This window comes from Mustela putorius, unplaced genomic scaffold (genome assembly GCF_011764305.1).
Source record: "Mustela putorius furo isolate JIRA1106 unplaced genomic scaffold, ASM1176430v1.1 tig00000460_pilon_pilon_pilon, whole genome shotgun sequence".
NCBI classification, from domain to species: Eukaryota; Metazoa; Chordata; class Mammalia; order Carnivora; family Mustelidae; genus Mustela; species Mustela putorius.
In genome coordinates, this window is record NW_025421389.1 from 23,798,901 (window position 1) to 23,809,107 (window position 10,207).

Sequence of the window (10,207 nt, forward strand, 5' to 3'; positions counted from 1 at the left end):
CACTTTTCGTGGAACCCTCGGTCACCAGTTCTTTCCCCACATCCTTCAGTACTTAATCTCAGAGCAGAATTGGAAATATCGATAGAAAGTGTAAATCACGCCCTCCTGCTGAAAGCGTTGTATCAGGTTTCGGCTCAAAAGAGCACCATTACCTTTAGCTGTCACGGATCTGTACACTTGATCGATAAACTTCAAATATTATTAGAGGTGGAGGCTTCAGAGATTTGCTCTGTTCTTTGGAGAGAGACAGAGATAAATCTTTCTTAAAAATTGACTTGAATTTGCACTCTCCGTCTTCCTGGTGAAATGCATTTCTCTCAGGCGTCCAGCAACTGCAAGGGGACAGATTTATAGGGCCATGTGCTTCTTGTACTGAAAGATTTAAATGGTAAATCCTTCACATATGACTTCACAAATCATGTAAAGTTAAAAGATTTTTACCGTTTCTGTTGCTGCTGTGCTTAAATTGTAAGGTACAGCTAGTAAATCATTTTAATGGAGGTGTCGTACTTGACTCAATAAAAAAAAAGACAATGGTTTAGCTTCCACTCCAAAATGTTAATGTATTAATCAACGGGAGAATAATTGTTTTTTACTACATTATAAATCTCGGGTGCCATTAGGACTTCAGCAAGGGGTGATGTAGCCACATTCCTAAATTAAAATTGTTTACACTGCCATACATCCATTCCGCATCGCCATAGCTCATTCTGGGTTCATTTTGGAGTTGTTCCCCAGCCAAACGTGTCATTCCTCCGTCGGAAGAAGACGCCCTGAGGGAGTGATGCTTATAAAGGAAAATTAATTGCCTCGTGAAGTGTTAAATAAATAAAAGGAAACCCGTCTGTGGCAATGGACAATTATTCCTTGCTGTCTGTTTTTTGAAATAGGTTTTTAGGTTTTCAAAGGAGGCTTACTCCCTCGTACATCCTGAATGTAGCAAGCATGTCACCTGTCTTTAGTTTTATAAGCCTTGTTTTATCTCGAGGCGGCTGTGGCTTGTGAGCTCCTTTCCCTATGCTCGTGCCTGGTGGGGAAGAAGTCGCTGGGCAGCTATTGAAAGCTCCCGCCGCCTCCCCTCCAGGGCCCGAGGGTGCCACCCCCAGTGCCCTCGAGTAGCTAGGTGGGCCTCCTGGTTGGGATCTGCAGCAGGACACAGACGGAGGGAACGCTAAGACCAGGCCAGCACCAGACAGACTGTTTCTTCGCTCCCTGGTCCCTTAGTGCTCCTCCGCTGTGTATCACAAAATTGCCTTGCGGGGAGAACAGATCAGTCCGGCACTGGACAGGTCAGTGTGTGCCCTTGGTGTCACCGGATCCACCTGGCTTGTCGCTCTGACTCCTCCATTAGAAAAGAAGGTGACCTCCGATCCGGAGGCAGTGTGGCCAGGGCTGCTGGTGTCTTGCCACGAGCTCTACAGCCCTCTCCCTTTTCTGATTCCGACAGATTCTCGAGCGGGCGAGGAGGGCGCCATCCGAGCGGTGGATCACGCCGTGATCGGCGGCGTCGTGGCCGTGGTCGTGTTCGCCATGCTGTGTTTGCTCATCATTCTGGGCCGCTATTTTGCCAGACATAAAGGTAAGCAAGGTGCTCTGGCAGGCAGAAGGTCTCCCGCCACCACCGCCCCTACCTCTGGGGACTGGACAAGGTTTTCTTCCATGGGCGGTTTCGATTATGTGGTCACACAGCCTTACCGAGGTTTCCCGAAACTGGGAGAGGAAAAAAAACAAAAATCTTAGCAGCTGCTGATGAGGACTCCGAGGGCTGATGAGCGCTTCTTGATTTGGATTTTTCTCTAAAAGCTTTCTAGACGTGTGATTCTGCACTCCGTAATTGGGCCTGGAGCAAAAATTGTAAAAATAGGGGCCGGGGTGTGAGAGGTGGGGCGTGAACCCCAAAGCAATCGACATGGGAAGAACGTGCCCGAACCCTCTGCTGCTTTTTGGGAAGCAGGTGGACACGCAGTGCTGCCTGGTCCCAAGCTCCGGGGAGGATGGTCACAGCGGCTAGAATACCTCCTTGCTTTGATGTGCTTTAAAAGCCACATAAATATGTATTTTTTAAAAAATTATCAGTGCAATTGATTTAAATTGCCATTAATCATCACACTTATCAGCTGTGCAGCCTGGATGGGCAATCATCTTTTCCAACGCTCCTCCTCTGTGCCTCCATGCTGCTCTGGTCCTCTTCCCCCGCTCTTGGTAATTTATTCTCCCTCTCTTTGTCGGCCCCATCTCTCTCCGCTGTTTTTCTCCAGCTCTGTGCAGTGAGCTTGTGGGGTTTTCCTATAGCATTAACCGCAGCCGCTTACATACCACTGGATCGTAGAATTGGGGTTTGGGGAAGGCCCCCTGAGCCCAGCAATGGAGGCCCAAGGTACTTGAAATCACCTTGAGCACCCACAGTGCTCGTCTCTGTGTTTGGGAACCCTCTGCCCTGCCCAGGAGGCAGCCCGCTGAGCCGAGAACGCCCAGCCTCTTGGCTTGATAGAACCTGGGAGGGGAGGCCAGAGAGCAGGGGTGAGTCGAGTCAGCAGCTGTGGAGAACGAGGGGCCAGAGGAAAGAAAGGGACAGAAGGGGGACATTTGACCGCCTGCCTGCTCAGATTTGTCACGGACGAAAACCTGAAAATACCACCACTGTATCAGCCTTTTTTTCTCCTTAAGAATCTTCAAGAATATACTGTATCACGGGAGGAGGGCTGTTGGGTGATGGTAGGCGGGACGAGTGCTACCTAGATGTCCTGCTGAGGGGCAGCCCTCCTCTCTCTCCGTAAACTCCCGTAAACGGCTGGGACCTGCCGATGAGAGTGTTTCCCCCTTGGAGCATCCTGTGTGTCGTCATTCTCCAGTGGCTGTGTCAATTAGCGAATCCATGAATCCGGGTCCGGGCTAGAGTCACACCTTGAGCAAGACTCACTTGTCCCTTAAGACAGACCCAAAGTCTTGATCCCAGGAGTTATGATAACCAGCTGCTTCTCGATCGGGAACCCCACGCTGAAGCGGGAGGCAGAAGACTGTCAGACGTGCCCGTGCGGGCCCCCGCTGACGCACAAGGCAGCCAGGACTCCCACAGACAGGAGGTGGGGGGGGGCCGATAAACGAGCTGAGGCGACAGTAGAACATCATCAGGGCCCTAATTCATTAATTGGCTAATTGCTCTTCCTTGCTTTGGTCTTCAACCATGTGCGCGCACATCTCTGGTCATTGGTCCTGTCGTTGACTATTCACACGTCAGTCAGCAGCTCTCCAGCTTTCTGCATTTTTAGCTCCCACTCACGTCTTCTTCTGCCGACACCCTCTGGTCATAATCACTGCTCTAATGTCTCATTTGCTGAATTATATCGCAGCGGTTCAGTTGGAGTGGTGCCTTTGGAACCCCCGGATGCCCATTTGTCTCACCCACCTCGCTCTCTCCTTCCAATTGTTTTTTTCCCCTCTGCTGCCTGCACACCACTTCGGCTGATGATGGCCATAAAGCAAGTTGCCATCTCGGTACCGCTTTGCACAGAGGCCATCAGACAGTCACGGTGATTTACCCCTTCATCTTTCAGGTACATACTTCACTCATGAAGCCAAAGGAGCCGATGACGCAGCAGACGCAGACACAGCTATAATCAATGCAGAAGGAGGACAGAACAACTCCGAAGAAAAGAAAGAGTACTTCATCTAGATCAGCCTTTTTGTTTCAATGAGGTGTCCAACTGGCCCTATTTAGATGATAAAGAGACAGTGATGTTGGAACTTGCGAGAAATTCGTGTGTTTTTTTATGAATGGGTGGAAAGGTGCGAGACTGGGAAGGCTTGGGATTTGCTGTGTAAAAAAAAATGTTCTTTGAAAGTACACTCTGCTGTGACACCTCTTTTTTTTGTTGTTGTTGGTTGGTTGGGTTTTTTTTGTTGTTGTTATTGTTTTTCTTTTTCGTTTGTTTTTAAGTTTTACTTCTTCCTACCAAGTCAAACTTGGATGCTTGGCTTTAGTTTGAGTAGACTGCAGAAATTCTGTGCCTTGTTTTTTGTTTGTTGGTTGCGTTCCTTTTTTTTTTTTTTCCTCTTTTTCCTTTGTGCGCATTTATTTTTCTCCAAAAAAATTTTGGATTTTTTTTTTTTCTAAAATCTCCCATTTTGGAATTTGCCTGCTGGGATTCCTTAGAATCTTTTTTTCCCCTTATTTTGTTATTGTTTTTTCTTTTTTTGTTGTTGTTCTTTTTTGAAGAAACTGCTTTCTCTTCAAAGTTCAGTTCCATAAAAGGAGAACCAGCACAGTTTAGATTTCATAGTTCAGAATTTAGTGTGTCCATAATGCATTCTTCTCTGTTGTCGTAAAGATTTGGGTGAACAATGAGGACTCTTTGCTGCTACCCATGTTTCAAATACGTAGAGCAGTGAAGACTAGAAACTTAGACTGTGATTCAGAAAATGTTCTGTTTGCTGTGGAACTACATTACTGTACAAGGTTATCTGCAAGTGAGGTGTGTCACAATGAGATTGAATCTGTCTTTAATTCTGTATCTGTAGACGGCTCAGCATAGATGCCCCACACTGTCCAGAAAGGTTTGGGGGCGGAAAGGGCTCCTCCTTTTTCAATGCCCTAAATGGACCTGACAGGTGAGGTCTGTTCCTTTTATATAAGTGGACAAATTTGAGTTGCCACAGGAGGGGAAGTAGGGAGGGGGGGAAAGCTAGTTCTGCTCTGGTTATTTCTGTTCCAAACGATTCCATCCGCCTTTCCCAATCGGCCATACTTCTCACTAATTTGTAGGTAAAAGCAAGTCCGCGTGGCGTGTGAATGACTGGATGGAACAGGGTTGGTTTTTTGTTGTTTTTTTTTTTTTCTTTGTGCTTAGTTAGGAAGGCAGTAGGATGTGGCCTGCATGTACTGTATATTACAGATATTTGTCATGCTGGGATTTCCAACTCAAATCCGTGTGAAACTTTCATTCCTTCAGATTTGGCTTGACAAAGGCAGGAGGTATAAAAGGAGGGCCGGTATTGTTCTCACACTGGTCTGCTGTCGATCTCAGTTCTCGAAAGGTCAGAGCAGAGGTGGAAAAACAGCATGTAGGGATTTTCAGTTACTTAATCAAAACTCAAATGTGAGTGTTTTTATCTTTTTACCTTTCATACACTAGCCTTGGCCTCTTTCCTCAGCCTTAAGAACCATCTGCCAAAAATTACTGATCCTCGCATGATGGCAGCCATAGTGCATAGCTACTAAAATAAGTTACCTTGAACATATCTTAGATGGGGAGCCTCGGGAAAAGGTAGAGGAGTCAAGTTACCATTTGCATTTTTTTAAAGCAATGTGGGGATTTTCACTGATACGTCTAGGAAATCTAGAAGTAGTCCCGAAGGACGAAAACTAAAAACTCTTACCATATGTTTTGGTAAGGCTTCCGACTCCAGAATACAGTCCCTATGGAAAGATGGCATCAAAAAAGAGATCTATATATATATAAATATATATTATATAACATTTTCAGTGAGTAATTTTGGATTTTGCAAGGTGCATTTTTACTATTGTTACATTATGTGGAAAACTTACACTGATTTATTTAAGGGGGAAAAAAAGTATCAACTCTTTGTTACTTGAAAGTGTGTTTATTTTTCTTGTCTTTGTTTTAACCTTTGATAGAACCATTGCAATATGGGGGCCTTTTGGGAACGGACTGATATGTAAAAGAAAATCCATATTGAGCAGCATTTTGTTTTCCCCCCTCCTATCCCTAGGCACTTAACCAAGACAAAAAGTCACAACGAACATCCATTTCTCAATGAATTTTATAACGTGCAGCTCTATTCCGAGCCCTTAGCACCCATTCTGAGCATAGTATAACCGCATCAAAGGGTGAGAACCATTTAGCATGTCGTTGAAAGGTCTTTTCAGTTGTTCTTTTTAGGGGGAAGAAAAAAAAAAAAGCCTACCATTGCTCTCAAAATTGGCATCTCATTTTTGGGACCTCCCATCTTTGTTTTGAAAAGTGTACAGTAGTGCAGTGTTCCTGATGTAACTTTATGGCTTACAATGTTGACATGTCTCAGGTTCATGTGTTTCGATTGGTGTTTTCCGTCTCAGGTAGATTGCAAAGTGTAGGCCCCACACATTGGAAAAGAAAAAAAATAAATAAATAAAAATAAAGCAAAAACAGGAAATTATGGGTTTTAGTTGTATATTGGTTTATGTATTTTTTCTTAAGTATACAGTGCACTGTTTGAAATGTATTGTTGAGTATTACTTTGTACAGGTTGATCACTTTTTTAGAGTGAAGAAAGAACAAACTTGTTTTTTGTGTTTTTTAAAGGAATATAAAATAATGAAGGATGTATAATTGATGCCAAATAAGCTTGTTCTTTAGTCACACCGACGTCTTATTTTTCCCTTTAGGCCAGTTCTGTTTTTAAGGTGTACATGAACAATGTTATGGTGTAAGAAATTCCATATCCATATGTTCCCATTCGCATTTTGTATTGGTTCATGTATACCATTTTTACAAAAAAAAAGAAAAAAAAAAGAAGTACTATAAAATATCTGTCTTCTTAATAAAAAAAATTAATGTTACGAAGTGATCCTTTACTCTCTTTATGGACTTCTTACGGACGCTGGGGCGCGAGAGAAGAGATGGGGGCCCGGGTCCAGTTTCCTCCCCAGGGTCGGGCGTGGAGCCTGCCGGAGGCGGGCAGTAAGAGCCTGGAGAGGCTGCCGGCCGGGGCTGCAAACTGCTGTCTCTCTCCTCCGCTCACCCTCCCTGCCCTTGCTCTCTTCTCCCCCACTCTGCACAGGTGGGCCAGGTTGTCTGGCCTCATGGACTCAGCGATTCGTGCAGGTGCGCGCCGGGCAGTGATGGGCCAGCTGGGAGGGCCCCCGCCGCCGCTAATTCGCCTCCGCCCGCCCTCCCTCCCCCTTCACCCGCCACCCCCACCAACTTCCCTGTGTTGGCTGCTCCACCTGTCTCTGCCTTCGGGATTTCGTGTCTTAACAGTTCATTCTGCCTTCTTCATTTCAAGCGCTCTCTCCTGTAACGCAAGGATGGTCCGCAGGGGACGTGCGCAGCCACCTGCGGGAGCCGGTTCTCACTGGCTGCTTAGGCACCCGGACTTCAGGACAGGCGCACAGCAGGATCCCGTGCGCTGTTGCCCCCCTTGCCTTGCAGGCCCAAGTGAGCAATGACTGCACTTCACGGTGACTGATCTCACAAATCAGCGGATAATGTGAGCAGCCCCAAACCGCCCTTCGCCCAGCTGGGGCAGAGCTTCCTTTTCTCTCTCTCTCTCTCTCTCTGGGGCAGGTACTGCGGAGAGCTCAGCCGAGGAAGGAAAGGTAAGCTCCCAAAAAGTCCAAGGCTGTGCATCTCACTCCTCCGGCCTGGTCTTGTCTCTTGCCTATCTCTGTACAAATCAGCGGATCGGATACACAGTTTCCCGGCGTCTGCTGTGTGTTCCTGTTGTGATATACACCGAGAAGTGTGTGACAGTCGCGGGAGACTAGCCAGGGCGTCCGTCCCACCCATGTGAAACTGGGCCTCAGACCTGGGGGCCCTGCCAAATGATGGTTAAGGAGCTCCCAGAGCCCTGGGGGAATTTCTTGGAGAAGGGAAACAGGCTGGAGAGTCAAGACAGCTTCCTGGGGGAGCTGGAGTCCCAGGGGGCCCGAAAGCATGGGTTAGAATCGAGGGAATGGTAGCCGAAGGCGCCGAGGGCAGTAAGCCCAGCCAGCCTGCTGGCCTGGGGTGGGAGGAAAAAGCAAGCCAGATGAGACTTGGAAGGTGGGATCAGTCTGTGGCTGTCCTCAAAGCCCGGGCAGGAGAATCATGGTTTCAAGGGCCAGTCTGGGCCTCGGCAGGGGCATAGAGCCATGAGAGCACTAATTCATCACAGCTTTTTCAGAAGGTAATAGAGGGCAGAGATTAAGAGGACGGGCTCCTGTCCCTGCTCCATCACACACACTAGCTGTGAAACCTCAGGCCGGGAACCCACCCTGCCTGGCGTTGGTCTCCTGCTCTGGAAGGTAAGGGTCCCCATAAGTGTTAGGAGAAATACATGAGAGAGGCAGAAAGTGCTTAGCAAATAAGGTGCCAGACACAAAGCCATACAGGATGGAGGGAGATGGAATAAAGGGATGGAGGCTTCACCCATGGCTACCGAGAGGTGGGTACCGTCCACCTGAGGGAGCTCTTCGGGCCCCTCTGCGTGTGGACACTGCATGTCCTCGTGAAGCTTGCCTTGGAAGGTGTAACCACCTCTGTCCCCTGGTCTGTAGCATGATGATCCAGATTCAGCCGTGACCTACATGGCAGGGACCCAGGTTCACTGAACTGAGGCAGGTGGGGGGGCAACTTGGCGCACACAGGGCCCTTAGAGTTCTGCAGGGCATGCAGATGAGGAGGCGCCAGGGGCAGCCAATGTGAGCTTGATAAGTTGCCCAGTCGCTGGTTTGGCGTGGGAGCGAACACGGCCCTCGTGCTCTCCGGAGGGTTCTCACGAATGTTTTGGCCTGCTTGCATTCTCCAAATACATCAACTGGAACCCCGAGGTGATATGCGGGTGTTAATTGGTGCAATCTTTCACTGTCCTCTGTCTACTTGAGATGTAATTCTTGTTCTGCCATGGACTTTCCCCGTGGAGAAATGTTCCTTTGAGTCTGTCATCCAGAGCCTTAAAGCAACCAGGCAGGCACCGTGCTACAGGTAGGAGGACCCTGCCTGAGTGAAAGCGTTTTGTTTCCTTGTGAATTTGCCTCAGACCCTTTTTGTCAGGGTACCAAGCACGCGGCTCTCGTTCATAAAGAACTGGCAGCCCCCCGTGCCTTCAGAGGGAAAAGTCTGTCCACAGCCGCACACGTATACCTTGGAAAGATTTCCAAAATGAAGCAGTTGGGTGTCCTAAGCCACTGCCCAGGACTCTTGACTGCCATCCAAAGACCTTGTGGGCCAGTGGTCACACAGTGGCAGGCACACAGTAGGCACCCAGCAAGGAGTAGGCCGGAGACTGGCCGAGTACTGGGCGGCTGAGTTGCACTTTTGACTTAGTGTGAAGGTCACCAATTCTGTGTCTCAAAAACCTTGACATTTGCAAGTCCGTGCTTGGTGTAGGCAGCTTTCCCGCCGGTCTGGAGGACCTGACTGCTTTGCTAACAGCCGGGTCATCCTCACCTGCTGGGACAGAGTATCTGTTCTCCCACAGGGAAGGATGGATTTGGAAGTGGCTAAGTGGAGCCTCATTCTTGCTACCGTATATTGTGAAGGGCCTTCACTATGAGGCTGGGCACCTTAGAAAAATTCAAACCAGGTTTCTTGCCTTATTCGTGCTCATCTCAAAATTGTTCCGTGTGCATGGAGGAGGCATGGTATTTGATGCCTCCAAGTTGCTCTGCCACTTCATTACACATGCCAGAAAGAGGGCATCAGGCACAAGGATAATGCAAGCACCCCAAAACTGAGATTTGAAATCAGGAATCTTTTTGCAAGTCTTCTCGACCTCCCTTTCCCAGCTCTGCCGTAGCCAGGAAATTGGTTGAGGTCATTTTTCAGTCCAAGGTCTACTGCCCCTGCTGGCCAGTGCTGGGAATTGCATCCCAGTCCTTGCATATTTGGCTCTGGAATGCATCCCACCGAGGAACAGGCGTTAAAATCTACTGCTTTCTCTGCCGCCCATACACCCACAGTCTGTTCCATTCCACTCCGTCCTAACTCTCCGCGGCTTTGAGCTGTGGGGGCAGCGATTCTGGGAAAAGTGAGAAATGCTAGCGAGGCTCACTCTGGGCCCGTGACTTCGGCCGCCCTCCAAACGTGCACCTGCTCAGTCATATTTCAGACACACGATCGCCTTAAATTTTCCTTAAGTGCTATCTTCTCAGGTTAATTAATCACCAGGCTCAAACTTGCTGTTACCAGCAGGAAGTCCATCCTGAAGTCAGCAATGTCACGATTGCATCTTCTAATACTGTTTATCCTGCATTAGTGTTTACTTAGGGGGAAAATTGATCGGTAATTGATATTTCAGTCTTCCAGAGCTGGTGTTGGAAGAGCCTAATGCAAGCCTTTAATAGCAAGCAAATATTTAAATCCCTTAATGGTTGCTGAATATTGAAATGTGTGACTTTATTACTCTTTTTGGTTTGTTTTCTCTGTAGTTGTGTATTTCATCGTTTAAACTTGCAACAGATGCTGGCAGGCTCCAGTCTAGCTAATCCACAAAAGCTGTTTGCCCA

General features: G+C 47.8%; 1 protein-coding gene across 9 annotated transcripts in view; it reads left to right on the forward strand.

Moving 5' to 3' along the window:
- Nucleotides 1-6,559, forward strand: part of CADM1 (cell adhesion molecule 1) — a 324,876-nt gene extending 318,317 nt beyond the window's left edge. For all 9 annotated transcript variants that reach the window (XM_004749874.3, XM_004749877.3, XM_004749876.3 and 6 more), the window contains 2 exons: nt 1,448-1,579; nt 3,555-6,559. In XM_004749874.3, the coding sequence (XP_004749931.1) occupies nt 1,448-1,579; nt 3,555-3,673 (251 nt within the window). In that variant the 3' untranslated portion in view covers nt 3,674-6,559. The remainder of the gene's footprint in view (nt 1-1,447; nt 1,580-3,554) is intronic.
- Nucleotides 6,560-10,207: the final 3,648 nt, after the last annotated feature.